Genomic DNA, 19,711 nt, shown 5'->3' on the forward strand with positions numbered 1-19,711 from the left:
TTATGACTACATATGAGGTATCGGTGTACTCAGGAGAAATTGACCAACAAATTTTAGGATCCATTTTATCCTGTTGCCCATGTGAAAATGAAAAAACTGAGGCTAAAAGAACATTTTTGTGAAAAAAAGTACTTTTTTTTACGGATCAATTTGTGAAGCACCTGGGGGATCAAATTGCTCCTTATGAATCTAGATAAGTTCCTTGGAGGGTCTAGTTTCTAAAATGGGGTAATTTGTGGGGGAGCTCCAATGTTTAGGCACACAGGGGCTCTCCAAACGCGACATGGCAACCGCTAAATATTCCAGCATATTTTCCATTCAAAAAGTCAAATGGCGCTCCTTCCCTTCTGAGCCCGGCTGCGTGCACAAACAGTGGTTTATGACCACATATGAGGTATCAGTGCACTCAGGAGAAATTGCCCAACAAATTTTATGATCCATTTTATCCTGTTACCCACATGAAAATGAAAAAATTGATGCTAAAAGAAAATTTTTGTTGGAAAAATTAAAACGTCCATTTTTTCCTTCCACGTTGCTTTAGTTCCTGTGAAGCACCTGAAGGGTTAATAATCTTCTTGAATGTAGTTTTGAGTAGATTGAGGGGTGCAGTTTTTAGAATGGTGTCACTTTTGGGTATTTTCTGCCATATAGACCCCTCAAAGTGACTTCAAATGTGAGGTGGTCCCTAAAAAAAATGGTTTTGTAAATTTTGTTGTAAAAATGAGAAATCGCTGGTCAACTCTTAACCCTTATAACTCCCTAACAAAAAAAATGTTGTTTCCAAAATTGTGCTGATGTAAAGTAGACATGTGGGAAATGTTATTTAGAAACTATTTTGTGTCACATACCTCTCTGGTTTAACAGAATAAAAATTCAAAATTTGAAAATTGCGAAATTTTCAAAATTTTCGCCAAATTTCCATTTTTTTCACAAATAAACGCAAAATTTATCGACCTAAATTTACCACTAACATGAAGCCCAATATGTCATGAAAAAACAATCTCAGAATTGCTAGGATCCGTTGAAGCGTTCCTGAGTTATTACCTCACAAAGGGACACTGGTCAGAATTGCAAAAAATGGCCTGGTCATTAAGGTCAAAATAGGCTTGGTCATGAAGGGGTTAAACCTATTTGCTGGATTTAAAAAGGAGAATGTGTTACTCCACCAGGAGTCTCTGTTTGCACTGTGTTGTTTTAGCCATTGGTCTCTAAGTTCACCTATTTTGTCTATACTGGCCCTGATCTGAAGATTGCCAGCAGGATTGATATAATTACAACAGGTGGGACCAATTATTTGACACATTCCTCCTTCTTTTGCTGTCAGGTAATCTAGTACTATAGTATGTTGGCTAGTAACTATGATTAAGGCCGGGGTCACACTAACCGACGCAAAATACGGTCCATAGTTTACAGGCGTAATACGGATGAATGACCCCTAAATAGTGCTCCGTATGTCATCCGTAAGCAAGGTGTGGTTGCGTATTTTGCGCATGTCAGCATCCGTATGTAATCCGTATGGCGAGATTTTCTCGCCGCCTTGCAAAATGGACATATAATGGAGCCCTATAACAGGGTTTCTAACAGAAACGAAATAAAAGATATAGACACATAGAATGTGTGTGTATGTATATATGTGTATATATATATATATATATATATATACACACAAGTCATTGAGATAAACATATATATATTTATATTTCACAGAGTTCTTCATAGCAGAATTGCCGCTAATTAAATTGCCAGTTTCTATCAAATAATTCCCCAACCCGACATGAAATGACACATGCTTTGCATTCAGTAAAGCATTTCATTTCATGTTTTTTTATATGTCCTTGAATAATTAGATGCGGGTTTGTGTGCAAAATTTGGGAGTTGTAGTTGTTATATTAAGGGGTTAATTTGTTTTTAAAATATGCGTGGGCTTCCCATTGCCCTGTAGCGGTGGCGAATGGGTTAATCTAACAAAGGGTTAATGTCACCTTACAACCGAATGGTGACATTAACCCTTGGTTAGATTAACCCACTCGCCACCAATATAGGGCAATGGGAAGCCCACGCATTTTTTAACAAAGAATTAACCCCTTAAAATAACAACTACAACTCCCAAATTTTGCACACAATCCCTCATCTAATTATTAGTCAAGGACATATAAAAAAAACATGAAATGAAATGCTTACTGAATGTAAACCATGTGTCATTTCATGTCGGGTTGGGGAATGATTTGATAGAAGCCGGCAATTTAATTAGCGGCTATTCTGCTATGAAGAACTCTGTGAAATATAAATATATATATGAAAGTCACAATGACATGTATGTATGTATATATATATATATATATATATATATATATATATATATATGTATTCTATGTGTATATATCTATTCTTTCTTTATTAACCCCTTACCTACAATTGACGTAATATTCCGTCCATGTGACCATGGACCTAATTACCATGGACGGAATATTACGTCATCGCGATCAGCTGCGCCCACGTGGTGAGCGCCGCTGATCGCGGCCGAGTGTCAGCTAATTATCATAGCTGACACCCGGCACAATGTGTCAGGGGCGGTCACGGACCGCCCCCGACACGTTAACCCCTTGCACACCACGATCAAACGCGATCGTGGTGTACCGGGGGTTAAAGGGAAGCATCGGCAGGGAGGGGGCTCCCTCCGTGCTTCCCTGAGCCCCCCACGGCAGCGCAATGTGCAGCGCTGCTGCGGGGGGCTCTTTCCCTACAGGCCCCCGGATCCAAGATGGCGATGGGGGCCTGCAGGGAGCTGACTTCCTCACTGCCTGCAAAGCGCAGGCATGAGGAAGTCTGCAGCAGTGCCTGTGACAGATCGCTGATCTGTCACAGTGATCTGTGATGTGACAGATCAGCGATCTGTCACAGGACAGTGATGTCCCACCTGGGACAAGGTAATAAAGTAAAAAAAAAAAAAAAAAAAAGTGTTAAAAATAATTTAAAAAAAATCGCTAAATAAATTAGTAAAAAAAAAAAAAATATTCCCCAATAAATCCATTTTTTCAAAATAAAAAAAAACAAAAACAATAAAAGTACACATATTTGGTATCGCCGCGTCCGTAATGACCTGCCCTATAAAACTGTCCCATTGGTTAACCCCTTTAGCGAACCCCTTAAAAAATAAAAATAAAAAACGAAGCAAAAAATAATGATTTATTATCATACCACCGAACAAAAAGTGCAATAACGCGCAATCAAAAAGACGCATATAAATATCCATGGTACCGCTGAAAACGTCATCTTGTCCCGCAAAAAACGAGCCGCCATACAGCATCATCCGCAAAAAAATAAAAAAGTTATAGCTCGCAGAATAAAGCGATACAAAAATAATTATTTTTTATATAAAATTGTTTTCATTGCAAATACCGACAAAACATAAAAAAAGACCTAAATGAGGTATTGCTGTAACCGTACTGACCCGAAGAATAAAAACGCGTTATCAATTTTACCGCACGCGGAACGGTGTAAACGCACCCCCCAAAAGAAATTCATGAAACGCTGGTTTTTGTTCATTCTGCGTCCCAAAAATCGGAATAAAAAGCGATCAAAAAATGTCACGTGCCCGAAAATGGTACCAATAAAAACGTCATCTCGTCCCGCAAAAAATAAGACCTCACATGACTCGGTGGGTCAAAATACGGAAAAATTATAGCTCACAATATGTGGTGATGCAAAAACTATTTTTACAATAAAAAGCGTCTTTTAGCATGCGACAGCCGCCAAACATAAAAACCGCCATAAATAGTAAATCAAACCGCCCGTTATTCCCCCTTAGTTAGGGAAAAATAATAAAACTAAAAGAAAATGTATTTATTTCCATTTTCCCGCTAGGGTTAGGGCTAGGGTTAGGGCTAGGGTTAGGGCTAGGGTTAGGGCTAGGGCTCAGATTAGGGTTAGGGGTGTGTTGAGGTTAGGGTTGGAGTTATAATTGGGGGTTTCCACTGTTTGGGCACATCAGGTGCTCTCCAAAGGCAACATGGCGTCTGATCTCAATTCCAGCCAATTCTGCGTTGAAAAAGTCAAATGGTGCTCCTTCCCTTCCAAGCTCTGCCATGTGCCCAAACAGTGTTTTACCCCCACATGTAGGGTATCAGCCTACTCAGGACAAATTACAAAACAACTTTTGGGGTCCAATTTCTCCTGTTACCCTTAGGAAAATAAAAAATTGGGGGCAAAAATATAATTTTGCGGAAAAAAATGTTTTTTTTATTTTCACGCCCAGGCGTTATAAACTTCTGTGAAGCACTTGGGGGTTCAAAGTGCTCTCCACACATCTAGATAAGCTCCGTGGGGGGTCTAGTTTCCAAAATGGGGTCACTTGTGGGGAGTTTCAATAGTTTAGGTACATCAGGGGCTCTCCAAACGCACATGACACCCGCATACCAATCCATCAAAGTCTGCATTCCAAAACGTCACTACTTCCCTTCCGAGCCCCGACGTGTGCCCATACAGTAGTTTTCTCCCACATATGAGGTATCAGCGTACTCAGGAAAAATTGGACAACTTTTGGGGTCCAATTTCTCCTGTTACCCTTGGGAAAATAAAAAAAATGGGGACTAAAAGATGATGTTTGTTGAAAAAATACGATATTTTTATTTTCACGCCCGGTCGTTATAAACTTCTGTGAAGCACTGGGGGGTTCAAAGTGCTCACCACACATCTAGATAAGTTCATTAGGGGGTCTAGTTTCCAAAATGGGGTCACTTGTGAGGGGTTTCCACTGTTTAGGTACATCAGGGGCTCTCCAAACGCACATGACACCCGCAGACCAATCCATCAAAGTCTGCATTCCAAAACGTCACTACTTCCCTTCCGAGCCCCGACGTGTGCCCATACAGTAGTTTTCTCCCACATATGAGGTATCACGGTACTCAGGACAAATTGGACAACAACTTTTGGGGTCCAATTTTTCCTGTTACCCTTGGGAAAATAAAAAAATGGGGACTAAAAGATCATGTTTGTGGAAAAAATATGATTTTTTTATTTTCACGCCCGGACGTTATAAACTTCAGTGAAGCACTGGGGGGTTCAAAGTGCTCACCACACATCTAGATAAGTTCCTTGGGGGGTCTAGTTTCCAAAATGGTGTCATTTGTGGGGGGTTTCTACTGTTTTGGTACATCAGGGGCTTTCCTAATGCGACATGGTGTCCGATCTCAATTCCAGCCAAAAACGTCAAATGGCGCTGCTTCCCTTCCGAGCTCTGCCATGCGCCCAAATAGTGGTTTACACCCACATGTGGGGTATCAGCGTACTCAGGATAAATTGCACAATATCTTTTAGGGTCCTGTTACTTTTGGAAAAATAAGAATTGAGGGTGAAAAGATCATTTTTGTGGAAAAAATATGATTTTTAAATTGTACTGCTGTACGTTATAAACTTCTGTGAAGCCCTTGGGGGTTCAAAGTTCTCACCACACATCTAGATAAGTTCCATGGGGGGTCTAGATTCCAAAATGGTGTCATTTGTGGGGGTTTCCACTGTTTTGGTACATCAGGGGTTTTCCAATCGCGACATGGTGTCCGATCTCAATTCTAGCCAAAAACGTCAAATGGCGCTGCTTCCCTTCCGAGCTCTGCTATGCGCCCAAATAGTCATTTACACCCACATATGGGGTATCAGCGTACTCAGGACAAATTGCACAATAACTTTTAGGGTCCTGATACCCTTGGAAAAATAAAAATTGGGGGTGAAAGATCATTTTTGTGGAAAAAATATGATTTTTTAATTGTACCGCTGTACGTTATAAACTTCTGTGAAGCCCTTGTGGGTTCAAAGTTCTCACCACATATCTAGATAAGTTCCTTGGGGGGTCTAGTTTCCAAAATGGGGTCACTTGGGGGGTTTCCACTGTTTAGGTACATCAGGGGCTCTCCAAACGTGACATGGCGTCCGATCTGAATTCCAGCCAATTTTGCATTGAAAAAGTCAAACGGCGCTCCTTCCCTACTGAGGTCTGCCATGCGCCGAAACAGTGGTTCCCCCCCCACATATTAGGTATCAGCGTACTCAGGACAAATTGCACAATAACTTTTGCAGTCCAATTTCTCCTGTTACCCTTGGTAAAATAAAGAAAATTGAACCTGAAGTATTTTTTTTGTGAAAAAAAGTTAAATGTTCATTTTTTTTTAATCAAAAAATTCCTGTGACGCACCTAAAGGGTTAATAAACTTCTTGAATGTGGTTTTAAGCACCTTAAGGGGTGCAGTTTTTAGAATGGTGTCACTTTTGGGTATTTTCTATCATATAGACCCCTCAAAGTGGCTTCAAATGTGAAGTGGTCCCTAAAAATAAAATGGTGTTGCAAAAATGAGAAATCGTTGGTCAATTTTTAACCCTTATAACTTCCTAACAAAAAAAAATTTTGGTTCCAAAATTGTGCTGATGTAAAGTAAACATGTGGGAAATGTTATGTATTAAGTTTTTTGTGTGCCGTATCGCTGTGATTTAAGGGAATAAAAATTCAAAGTTGGAAAATTGCGAAATTTTCAAAATTTTCGCCAAATTTCCGTTTTTTTCACAAATAAACGCAAGTTATTTGAATGCAATTTTACCACTAACATGAAGTACAATATGTCACGAGAAAACAATGTCAGAATCACCGGGATCCATGAAAGCGTTCCAGAGTTATGACCTCATAAAGGTACAGTGGTCAGAATTGTAAAAATTGGCCCGGGAGTTAACGTGCAAACCACCCTTGGTAGTGAAGGGGTTAAACCTGTCAGTGTGAGTTTACTGTATAGCGCACTGAATTGCCGGCTTTTGTAAGAGACACCGGATGCGTATTTCTCGCAAGTCACACATCTGGTCCGTGTGTAATGCGTATTTTTATCGCACCCATAGACTTGAATTGGCGTACTACGGGCGTATTACGCTGACAATTGGCACGGACCGTAGAATACGCCCGAGAAATATGCGGCTGTTGGGAGCTGCCCCATAGAGAATAATTTGTCCGTGTGTAATGCGTGCTTTTAACGCCTCTCACTCGTCAATTTTCCTCTCTAGTGTGACCCCGGCCTAATTGTCTCTGTATTGTATTAGGGCCCCGTCACACTTAGCGACTCACCAACGATCCCGACAACGATATTACCTTGTCAGGATCACTGGTGAGTCGCTACATGATCGCTGGTGAGCTGCCAAACAGACAGCTTCACCAGCGATCAGCACCAGCGACAGGAGGGTAACAAGCGACGCACGTCACTTAGTTACCCACTGTGTACCTTAGTTACCAGCGTGCTGGTGCAGGGAGCTGGTAACCAAGGTACACATCGGGTTTCTAAGCAGTGATGCGTGCTGGCCAGCTGGAGACCAGCGATCAAAAAAATGTCCTGGCCATTCCAGGACGATCAGCGATAACTGGCGGGGGGCCGGTCGCTGGTCAGTGTCACACACAGCGATCTCGCTGGTGAGATCGCTGTTGCGTCACAAAACTTTAGTTTCATTAAGAACTTCAAGAATCTGGAAAATATGATCATCCAGGAAGTCGGTAGCTTCCACTAATTTATCCCACATTTGTGTTATGAGTCTTTCCTGCAAGGCCTGGACATAGGCTGTCATAGAAACGTGTTGCATTTGTAGCACCTGTGGGTAGTACAGACCAGTCTTTGGTGCACTACCAAACAGGACTTCAAAAGGAGACAAGCCTTTCTTTCTATTTGGAGTGTCTGAGTGTGTTTGAAAAGAGTGCAAGAGGCAAGCACTCTACCCAGCTCTTTTCTGTGTCTGCCATGGCCTTCTGAATTTTCACTTTGTGTCCTGTTTAGTCTTTCCACTTTCCCACTACTTTGTGGCCTATATGGTGTATTAAATGCTTGCTGTACACCCAGGGCCTGCATGACTTCCGTCATTATTTCTCCTGTGAAGTGCGTACCCCTATTGCTTTCTTTGGTTTCTAGGACACCATACCTGCAGATCATTTCTTTCATCAGTTTGTCTGCAGTCGTTTAAGCATTTGCACATTTTACCGGACAGACTTCTAACCAACCAGAGAAGAGATCAACACATACTAGGACATTTGCATACACTCCTACCTTGTGTAGCTGTATGTAGTCAATCTGCAGTCTCTGAAATGGGTAGAGAGGCCTAGATGTCGTTAGGGACTTTTACTGTTCTACCTGGGTTGTGCCGTGCACAGATGAGGCATGATTGTATGAGTTTCACGGCTGCGTAACTGAAACCAGGAGCGATCCAGAAGGCATTTACCATGGCACACGTGACTTTTTGAGGTGTGAGTGGGGCCATTTGTTGCTTGTGCCATGAATGGGAACAGGGATTTTGGTAAACACAATTTATCCTTATTCTTCCATACTCCATTTGAGTACAGCTCCGCTCCCAGTCTCCCCCAGTGTTCCTTCTCTCTTTGGGCAGCCTGTTGCTGAAGGAATTTCTCGACATCTTGACTCAGTGTGGCTGGAATACGCTGACTCCCCGCCACTGTCCACTGCTCCCTAGGCCGCCTTGCTGCTACTTTAGCAGCCTCGTCCGCCCTTCTGTTGCCCTCTACCTCCATGGAGTCAGTGTTCGTGTGTGCTTTTACCTTGACAATGCCAACCTGGACTGGTAACATCAATGCCTCCATTAAATGTTTCACCAGCTCTGCATTTTTAATGGGCTTACCGGCTGATGTAAAAAACGCTCTGCTTCTCCAGATAGGGCCATAATCATGGGCTATTCCCCATGCATAATTCGAATCTGTGTAAATATTAGCAACTCTACCTGCAGCAGCTCTCCACGCCTCAGTGAGTGCCTTCAACTCTTCCGACATGTGAGGAGGGAGTGGTTCAGCTCGGATTACCTCATGTGAAGATACTACTGCATATCCATTGTAGAATCGTCCATCCTGGTGGTATCTGGAGCCATCTACAAAAAAACTCAAAATCTGCATTAGGAACAGGGTTTCTTTTTTTTTCTTTTTCATGAACGTGTGCAAAACCCACTGTCTCCTGACTCATCAGTTCTATGCCGTCATGTTCATGCGTCATGTCAAAGTATTCTTCCTCACTTGCTAATAAGGTCACCAATTCCCCCTTTTCTGAATCCACAGACAGGAGGGTGGTTGGATTCAGAAAGTTACATCTTTTGAGGGTGACATACTCAGGAATTAGTAGAGCACATTCAAGTCGGAGCTGTCTGACCATAGACAGATGTTTTGGTTGAACTTGTACGAGTATGGAATGGATGTCATGTGGGGAACAAATTGTCAAAGGAAAAGTCAGCGTGGTCTCACATGCCTAGCAGTAGTGCATCAGCTCCTACCGCACGAACACATGTAGAAGACCCTCTGATCACTTGGTCTAATTGTGCTGAGTAGTAAGCTATTGGTCTCTGTTTTCCTCCATGCTGTTGTCAGCACTGCCTGTTTTCAGTCAGGTGTCTTATACTTTAGCAATACAGTGGCCTAGAAATGTCACCTTTTGTTTGCAATACTGTAGATTGTCACGTGAGACTTTGCAACCCTTTCCTGCTGAAAAGAATAGCAAGGAACCTGTAGCTTCCCTGCAGGACTTCTGGTCCAGGCAGAAGAGCAAGAGGTTATCCACATACTGTAATAGTACAATCTGTGGATGAGGTGGTTGCCACTACTCAAGGATCCCTGCCATCGCTGCTGAATAGATGGTAGGAGATTTCTTTCCCCCTTGTGGGAGGACCGTCCAACAGTATTGTTTACTTTCATGAGTAAAAGAAAAAGATACTGACAGTCAGGGTGCAGGGGTACAGAGAAAAAATGCATTTGCCAAATCACACTCTCTGTAACATCATTAATGGCCCTTAAGTCATGAACCTTTCTGTGAGTGTAAGGGGAACCCTTGGGTCCTTTTTTCTTAATGTGATACAAAAGGGTGTTGCAGGGGGAAATCTTTGCACCAGAACCCCTGCCTTAACATACTCTTTAATATCCCTGCTCAGGGCCATTGTTTTGGGTAGGCTCAATGGGCATTGCTAGGAGTGGTTCCTTCTTTCAATTTAATCATGACAGTAAATTCATAGGGGTATTGTCACTAACAATAAGTTTTGTAAGCACCTCTTGGCTATCTCATAATTTTGGGGCTTCAGTCACTTGTCCCTCTACCCCCCCCCCCCCACACACACACACACACACACTCACATTCCACAATCTCGCTAGTAATCATGTCTGGGCGTTATCAAGTCTTTGTGTACTACAGTGTCAATCAAAAATTCTGCCTCCCCCCCCCCTGGCATTGTTATGGTGGTCATCAAGTCAGGACGAGGTTTGGAGGGACAAGAAAAGAGTACACATTTGTCACTGGGTTGCCAGTTTCCTATTCTGAAGGTGAAGGAGGCGTAACATCTGTCTTCTTAAGGCCCCATTACACGCAACAATATTGTGAACGATATTGTTGCAATGTCACCAGTTTGGTGACGTTGCAGCGATGTCGAAACGACATCGTTGCATGTGACACGTAGCAGCGATCAGTTGGCTGGTTGTTATCGTAGCATAATGGTCTTGGCCATAAATCTATCGTTGGTCTCCCGCTGGGCGGCACACATCGCTGCGTGTGACAGTGAGATACCAACGATCAACGAGCTCCCAGCGCCATACAGCAGATGCTGGTAGTTGGTATCCAGGGTAAACAGCAAGTAACTAAGAGCCGCGCGGCGCTTAGATACCCGCTGTTTACCCTGGATACCAGCGTGCTCGCTGGTCCTGAGTCTGCCTATGTGACAGCTCACCAGCGATCAGCTAACTATGTCCTAGCGATCCCATCCACGTCGGAGATCCGTTTGTGGGATGTGGGATAGCTGGGACATTGAAGCGTTTAACGGGGCCCTTAGTCTCCTTAGTAGGGTTTTTGTAGTGGCAGGCGTAATGTCCATTTCCTCCACAATTCCAGCACCTCACTGTTTCTAGGTCCCCTACTACGTCTCCACTGTTTTCCTTGTGTTCCAGCATACGTGACAAGTTGTCTTATCGTCCTTGTTTGTTCAACTCCTTTAGCTACCTTAAGGAGGTCTTTCGGATCTACATGTTTCCATTCAGGTCTGGCTGTTTTTACTGAGTCTCGTAAGTCTTTGTTCATACCGTCAATGAATGCATTCACCAGTATTTTAACATCAAGTGGGTTTATGCAACTGTGCCCAATGTCTGCCCATTTCAGCTGTAACCGTCCAAAGTACATCTCTACACTCTCTCCTTTTTGCTGTGTCACGTTAGGCCTCTTTCAAACTTCAGTTTTTTGCATCAGTTATAATCCGCCAAAAAGGCGGACAAGCGGATCCGTTCTCAACTGATGTGAACGGATGGCACAGGATCCGTTTTCAGACGGATCCTGAAAATGAAGAAATTTAAAGGAATCGCTGGCCGGGAAGGGGGGGAGAGAGAGAGAGAGAGAGAGAGAGAGAGAGAGAGAGAGAGAGAGAGATGAAATTTTTGAGGATGGTGAGAGAGAGAGATGAAATTTTTGAGGATGGTGACGGACAGCAACTTTTGGCGGATCCTCACAAAAAACGGATGCAACGGACAGCAATCCGTCACAATCCGCCATTAATGCAAGTCAATGGGAAAAAAACGTATCCTCAAAAAAAATTTGAGGATCCGTTTTTTTTTCAAAACCTGGCGGATTGTGACTGATTGTAAAAAACGGAAGTGTGAAAGAGGCCTTAGACAGGAGTACAAACTGCTCTGATTGTTTCACTGCAGCCCATTGTTTTAGTGATTCACAGTATGTCTCCCCAGACCATGCAGGTTTACCATCCATGTCCCAAGCCTGATTCTTTGCCACATCTATATGTGTCTTAATTATGTGTCCTAGTACGTCACCTGCCTTTAAACTCACCAACTTCTCTACGTCTGCACAGGTACACTTATATGTCCACTGTATTTCCTTTATTTGTCTATAAAACGGGAAAGGTTGGTACTCAGGGTCAGGCAGCTGCTTCAACATAACTAGCTGGTCAGAGGAGCTCCAGGGACAACACTCCTGCATCTTTCTTACTCTAGTCACCCTTCTAGGTCCTGATGTGGTTGGTCATCTGATGTCTACTGTCAGCTTACTCCTCAATGGTCAATATCCCCACTACCCACTAACCACACTATTATGTCAGCTTCTTATGTGACTACACATGAACTTGTCCGAACAGGATTTAGTGCAACTCGCTTACGTCGGTAGCAGGTCACACAAGTAGCTATTCAGTCTGGGTTTTTTCTGAGTCTGACCACAGTGTTTACAAGTCCATCTGTTTTGTCTGGGTCTCTGGTTAAACTTTGTCAATGAAAACATTCATAATATACCTTACTTCCGTACTGCTGCACATTCTCAAACATCATTTATTCATTTGCTATTTTCTTCCCTTTTCTGTGCCTTTTTTGTACATCCAAACATTCACACTCTAGCATTTTTGCCTTTTTCAATATTGGTCCCACATCTTTTACTGCTTCCTTTCTTCTCTGTCTTTTACAATCTGCATAGCGGTTCGGAATCCCTTTGTGGGGCCCAGACTGCACACACAGAATAAGTTGCCATGGCTTCAACTTATTCGTCAGACAGCTCACCTTTATTCTGAAATGCCCTTTTAGTGTGCCTGGACCTTGTCTTACAGGCCACATGTAACAAGTCAGAGCAAGCCTCTCAAGGTGTAGCGGGAAGGCTCCTTGCCTCTCACCCAGTAGACCTACAGGATGTAGCGGGAAGGCTCTTTACATCTCACACCCGTTAGATCAGCTGACTAGAATAGGAATAGGCCTTTTACCTACTAGTCCATCTTCATGGAACGTGGGAAGGCTGCTTCAACTTAGACAGCTCACCTTTATTCTGAAATGCCCTCTTAGTGTGCCTGGACCTTGTCTTACAGGCCACACGTAGCAAGTCAGAGCGAGCCTGCCAAGATGTAGCTGGAAGGCTCCTTGCCCTTGCCTCTCACCCACAACAAAAAACCCGCTGACTAAAGTAAGAAGGCCCAGATGTGATAGGCCTCTAACCTACTATATCACTGTGCAGTTGGCTTCCTCCTTCTGCTGATCCTCAATTTGTTATATATCAATCACACAACTAAGCCCTTCCTCATTTCTGGGGGTGCAGTGGGGAGAAACGAGGGTGCGTCAGACTTCTTTCAGACATTTATCAAGCCACACTCCTATAAATGATGTGCCTCCTCCTTCATTAATCTTGTGACTCTCCCATCCAGATGTCACCACTACAGCTTTCATCGACAGCTGACAATGGATCTGTGAGCACCTAAAGCCAGGTGATCCCTGAAGTGACCAGATACAGATAATAATGATCTTTGTAATTAGGAATTCATAGCAATTAAATCGGCCAAGGACAGGAGGAGAACCTCAGATCTCCGAGGTTCCTGTGCAGATTCAATTTGCAGCTTTTGGTTTTCTCTGGCAAATTGATTGCACTTTTTTTTATAATGATTGGGTCTAGGGGTATTAGATTTTTCTGCCCAAGTAGGTGCCCGCTGTGATGGATGTATTCGGTTATGAATGTAGTCTGTTGTTATGAGCTAAGTGCCTTCAAACATGAGGTGGACACACACCGTTGATGACCATCCAGGTTGTCACATGTCACTGTGAACATCATGCTTGCTGTTCGCGGCTCATAGGATTATAGAGCAGCAGTCAATGCTGTTTTTTTTTCTCTTTATAGGATACACTGACAGTCCCTCAAGGCCATGTTCACACATCAAGTTGGTCCAAGTGTCACCAGGACTCCAGTAACAAGCTCTCAGAAGCTGATCTCAAGGACAGGAATGTGAAGGCCGGTGCTCAGGCCGTGTATCAGGTATTTACCGCACATTCGACACCTGATTTATTGTAGTTTTTGGATGACACAGTTCTCCATTCTTATAAGATATTGGTTCTGTCTTTATCAATAGGTTTTTATTGTAAATGCTGCAAACATCATTTTGCTTGAGCCGGCAAATGACAACAAGACGATGTTAAATGAACATACGGACATGTGTAAGAGAGTCCTGAACATCTACCGTTACATGGTGGTGCAAGTCTCCATGGACAAAAAGACCTGGTAATAAGGGCACATGGAAATGAACGCTGCTAGGAACATATGTGAAGATCTAGTACATTTACTCACGGTGCATATTGGCATGGAGCTTTAAAGGGGTTGTCCAGCCTTAGGCTACAAGTCTGCAGTGACGCTATGTGACTGCAGACTTTTGAATCCTCACATTACCCGTACTGTAGGCGCCAAGAGCAGGGGTGGGCATGTAACTTGCACACATGTGATCACATGCCGACTAGATGGCAGTTGCAAGTGTATTAAGTGAGGCTGGACATGTGTAGTCGGAATGTGGCCATGAGTATGCATATCGCATAATTGTAATCACAGTGCATGCACTGTGAGGATTCACCAGCCTAAGGCCAGAGATCCATTTAAGGAGTTTTCACATGAAAGCTTGATATTAGGTAGGCCGTACTTACTGGTCCCTACTTCTCTATAACGAGGGTGCTGCTCTGGGTGTAATCCACGGCTCTCTAACAGTATAACTCAAAGAAGAATGAGAGTACGCTTAGACTTGACCCTGGCCCTTTTGTTGTTTGGATTAATGAGGTCAAATCGCTGCGGAATATGATGGTGCTATATAAATAAAGATCATTTTCTTTATCGCTTCATTGGGGAACACAGGTAACCATTGGGGTGTATGCTGCTGTTGCTAAGAGGCTGACACTATGCAAAAAAAAAGGAAAATGGCTCCTCAGTAGTATACACCCACTGACAGGTACCAAGTACCCCAGTTTAAGCTTAGTGTCTGTAGAAGGCGGACCAGGTTCTGATCTCAGATCCTCAGTTTATTTCCTTTTCAGGTCACCTGCTGTCTTTTATTAACTATTTCCCTTTGTTTTTCAGGTTCATCTTCAGGGTAACGGTGTAATTTCTCAACTTGTTTTCCCACACTTATGCGACTGAGAGAGCAGTGTGGTGTCACCCACATCACTCACTCTTGGCCCTGCACGGTAGGACCTAAACCACTGTCACCTTTACGGGTGTTTCAGGGTGATTCTCGGTGGCCGGTCCTTTGCCTTTTCCTCACTTCACCCCTTTCCTCAGAGAGGGCTGAGAGGAAGACGGTGGTCACCAGCGGTGGCCTTCCCCCTTCTTGCACGTGGTTGACGCCATCTTCTGCATCGTCTGGATACGGTGTGGGAAGGAGGATTTACCAGTGACCCCCATCCACCCGGGGGCTCCTCATGACATCCTCATCGATGAAGAGGACCGTGGGCACCTTGCAGGTATGTATGATTCCATCCCTACAGTCGGTCTCTGACCTGACTAAAGCCTGGTCCAGGCCTTGAACGTCTTCCACATTTTTCTGCTGCCACCAGCACTACGAACGCCTCTCACCGTGATTCGCACGCACCTGATCACGACTTTCGCAGGGACAGATCGGGTACAAAGCAAAGGAGTCGGACTCTTTCCAGCTCCTCGTCCAGTTCCCTGGGTCCCTCTGCATCATCTAAGATGGCCTCTTCTCCCCATGCCCCCTCGGAGGTGGATTTTGGGTCAGATGAGGATTCCCAGTCTGAGTGTGAGTCTGGTACGGACCAAGAATGCAGGTTATGGGCAGTAGCCTCATCCTGGCAATTACCCAAACTCAACCTAAAGAAGGACGAGGCTCCTATTCAGGAGCACTCCGTTTCTTTCAAACGAGTAAAGCGTCCTTCACGAATCTTTCCCAATCACAGGGAATTTGAAGCGATTATGGCTAAACATTTGGAACACCCTGAAAAGTGCTTCCCGGGAAGGAAGCAGCAAGACATTCTTTATCCCTTTAACCCAGACCTCGTTGGTAAATGGGCAGTATCCCCTAAGGTGGATCCTCTGGTTTCTCACCTATCTTCCAAGACTGTCTTGTCTCTGCCGGACGGTGCATCTCTTTAAGGACGCTACTGGTAGGCAGATTGAGTCTTTGGCTAAATCATCCTTTGAAGCGGCTGGCGCCTCCCTCTGCCCCATTTTTGCCGCCACCTGAGTGGCAAAGTCCATATCTGCCTGAGCCAGAATGCTTCGCCAGGTCGTCCTTGAGGCAGCTCCTTCGGATGAGATGGCATATTTGGCAGACCAGATTGCCCATGCCGGTAAATATCTTCTGACCGCTTCTTTGAATGCGGTCAGTTCTGCCAGGGCAAACAGCAACATCATTGTTATACGCCGCATTTTCTGGTTGAAAGTGTGGAACGCAGATCCACCCTCAATAAAGTCTCTAACTAACCTTGCCTTTCAAGTCTCTAGGCTTTTTGGTTCCTAACTGGATCAGATAATTTCGGTTGCTACCGGTGGGAAAATCACTTCTCTTCCCCAGTCCAGACCTAAACGTCCTTTCAATAGAAAGAGGTCTCTTCAATTTCGTTCCTTTCGGCCCTTCTCTTCGTAAGGGACTTTCTCTCAGCAGGACCGATCTTCCACCCAAGGAGAAAGGAAGAAACCGTACTTCAAACCTGCACCTCACTGGTGGCCAAAGGGTCACTTCTCCAAGTCCTCTGGGTACTGCACCAACAGATTCTCAAAGTGACGGGTCACCGCACCCGGGAATATCTCGAGGGTGGGAAGCCGGCTTCTTTCCTTCCGGAAGGCATGGTTGTCGGTGGTCGACGATGCCTGGGTCAGAGAGATAGTCACGTCCGGTTACAAAATCGCCTTTTCTCCCCCCCCAGGAAGACATTTCTTTCTGTCTCACCCGCAAAAACTCCCGTCTCAGGCCCCAGGGATCCTTCAGGCCGTCTCTTCCCTTCTACACACAGGAGTAATCGTACCCATTCCCCGGTACAAATGTTTTTCAGGGTTCTGAAAAAGGATGGATCACGCCGTCCGATTTTGTACCTCAAGTGGCTGAACCGTTGCGTTCGGATCCATCATTTTAGCATGGAGTTCCTATGTTCGGTAATTGCCTCCGTGGAGCCGGGAGAATTTCTTGGCTCTGTAGACATTCAGGATGCCTATCTTCACATTCCTGTTTGTGTTCAGCATCAGAGATTCCTACAGTTTGCGATACAGGAGAATTACTATCAGTTCACGGCTCTTTCTTCGGTCTGGTCTCGGCCCCCAGAGTATTCACGAAGGTTATGGCAGCATTCATGGCCGTCCTTCGCCCCAAGGGGATTCTCATAATCCCTTGTCTGATCTTTTGATCAAGGTGCCTTCCCGCCGACACTGCGACCAGAGTCTTCAGATCACCTTGGACACTGTGGCCCGTCTCGGATGGATTGTCAACAGAGAGAAGTCCTCCCTGACCCCAGCTCAGAACCTGGTGTTTCTGGGTGTGAGATTCGACACGACCAAAGTCTGTGTCTTCCTTCCAAAGGAGACGTTTTTATCTTTCTGCCAGGGGAGTCACACTCTAAAGTGGCCAGCTCCTCTCCCCCTACGGTCCTGCATGAGATTTCTGGAGAAGATGGTTGTCGCCATGGAGGCAGTGCCCTTTGCCCAGTTCCATTACGGTTCCCTTCAGCTGGCCCTCTTGTCTGTTTGGGACAAGAGGACCACTTCACTGGACCGGCCCATCCTACTGCCTCCCATGGTGAGACAGTCCCTGACCTGGTGGACGCTATCAGCGTCAGTACTACGAGGGAAGTCCTTCCTTCGTCTCGGTGGCAGGTCATTACCACCGACGCCAGTCTCCTCGGTTGGGGAGCGGTCTTTCTTTATCACTAAGCGCAGAGTCACTGGAATGCCCAAGAAATCGCTCTCCCCATCAATCAGGGCAATTTTTCTTGCCCTTCGCAACTGGCAGTCCCTTCTCGCAGGCCAGCCGACCGTGACTTACATAAACCATCAAGGAGGGACTCGCAGCAAACAGGTGATGGCAAATATAACAAGGATTCTGCGATGGGCGGAGCTTCACATTCCCACCATATCAGCCGTACACGTTCCGGGGGTGGAAAATTGGACAGCCGATTTGTCGTGCCACCACTGTATACTCACCCGGCCTCCGCTCCCGCGCCGCAGCCGCCCGACAGCCACGGCGGTCCCTTCTGACAGGTCTGCGGCCGACGGCGTCTCTGCATGCAATGCGCATGCGCCGTAGGCCGAGGCTGCGCCTCCCTCCTGTCACTTGTGCTTCGGCAATGCCCTGATCCGGAAGCACCGTCAGACCAATGGCAGACCAGATGGGCATATCAGGCCGTCCTCCTTTGAAGGAGGCGCCTGATCGTCATGTTTGCTTGCACACTGGACCCTACTTCCTTGTGTACTCTCTTGTCTCCCGCAGTCCTGTATTCCGTGGTTCCTGCTGTCTTTGCTCCAGCCCCGCAGTCCTACTCCAGTCCTGCCTCCCGTGTTCCTGCTCCGTCCTGCTGTCTATGCTCCAGTCCCGCAGTCCTACTCCAGTCCTGCCTCCCGTGTTCCTGCTCCATCCTGCTGACTATGCTCCAGTCCCACAGTCCTACTCCAGTCCTGCCTCCCGTGTTCCTGCTCCGTCCTGCTGTCTATGCTCCAGTCCCGCAGTCCTACTCCGGTCCTGTCTCCAGTGATCCTGCTCTGTCCTGCTGGCTATGCTCCAGTCCCGCAGTCCTACTCAGCTCCTGTCTCCAGTGATCCTGCTCTGTCCTGCTGTCTATGCTTCAGTCCTGCAGTCCTACTCCAGTCCTGCCTCCCGTGTTCCTGCTCCGTCCTGCTGTCTATGCTCCAGTCCTGCAGTCCTACTCCGGTCCTGTCTCCAGTAATCCTGCTCAGTCCTGCTCAGTCCTGCTATCTATGCTCCAGTCCCGCAGTCCTACTCTGTTCCTGTCTCCAGTGATCCTGCATTGTACTGCTATCTATACTCCAGTCCGTTCAGAGCCGCTCCTCTCGGTACCGGTTATCGTGGTACCCGAACCCCTGGGCCTGCTCCTAACAATCCCTGTATAGGGGTCGGCTCCACCTGGTAGCTCACCCGGGGCCCCTCGATGCCACGATCCAGAGGGTCCACTCCTGGAGATTTTCCTCACCTGACCAGCCGTGGTAACACAATTTTTCTGAGTCATCAGGGTCTCGCATAAGGTGAGTGGTCTCTTAATCCCGCCGTTTTCAACCAAATATGCCAGAGATAGGGCACTCCAGACTTTGACCTGATGGCTTCTCGGGTGAACCACAAGGTTCTCCAGTTCGTAGCTAAGTCCCGGGATCCACTGGCCATCGGTTGTGATGCCCTTGTAATCCAGTGGTCCCAATTCCAGCTGCCTTATCTTTTTCTGGGTCTCCCCTTGATTCCGAGAGTCATGAAAAAGATAAAGGCAGAAGGGATTCCCGTAATTCTGATAGCTCCAGACTGGCCAAGATGGGCCTGGTACGTGGAACTAATGAACATGCTCATGGATGTTCCCTGGAGGCTTCCAGACCATCCAGATCTTCTCTCACAAGGCCCCCTCTGCCACCAGAGTTCACAGTCTCTGAGTTTAACGGCATGGTCATTGAGGTTGGTACATATGATGAGTATTTGGTTGCTTCTCCTACTTTGTGCCTGTCGGTGGGTGTATACTGCTGAGGAGGAGCTATTTTCCTTTTTTTGTATAGTGTCCGCCTCCTAGAGACAGCAGCATGCACCACCATGGTTACTTGTGTCCCCCAATGAAGGCTCCAAGAAAGATTTTACGGTGAGTACTAAAAATTCCTCTATTGTGGTTATGAGGTCCTAATATTTGAACTCCCCCAAGAAGTTATGCTCTTTCTCCATGGGAGAACCCCTTTAATGTGAAAGTGAGATAAGACCTATCCAGACTCCA

General features: G+C 45.6%; 1 protein-coding gene across 5 annotated transcripts in view; it reads left to right on the top strand.

The window, feature by feature from the left end:
• The window catches only part of RALGAPA1 (Ral GTPase activating protein catalytic subunit alpha 1), a 448,263-nt gene that overhangs the window by 101,086 nt on the left and 327,466 nt on the right, over window positions 1-19,711 (top strand). For all 5 annotated transcript variants that reach the window (XM_073554214.1, XM_073554210.1, XM_073554212.1 and 2 more), the window contains exons 12-13: window positions 13,644-13,778; window positions 13,873-14,021. In XM_073554214.1, the coding sequence (XP_073410315.1) occupies window positions 13,644-13,778; window positions 13,873-14,021 (284 nt within the window). The remainder of the gene's footprint in view (window positions 1-13,643; window positions 13,779-13,872; window positions 14,022-19,711) is intronic.

The sequence above is a fragment of the Dendrobates tinctorius genome, unplaced genomic scaffold, assembly GCF_039654945.1.
Source record: "Dendrobates tinctorius isolate UK_male_01 unplaced genomic scaffold, ASM3965494v1 ptg000208l, whole genome shotgun sequence".
In the NCBI taxonomy this organism is placed as follows: Eukaryota; Metazoa; Chordata; class Amphibia; order Anura; family Dendrobatidae; genus Dendrobates; species Dendrobates tinctorius.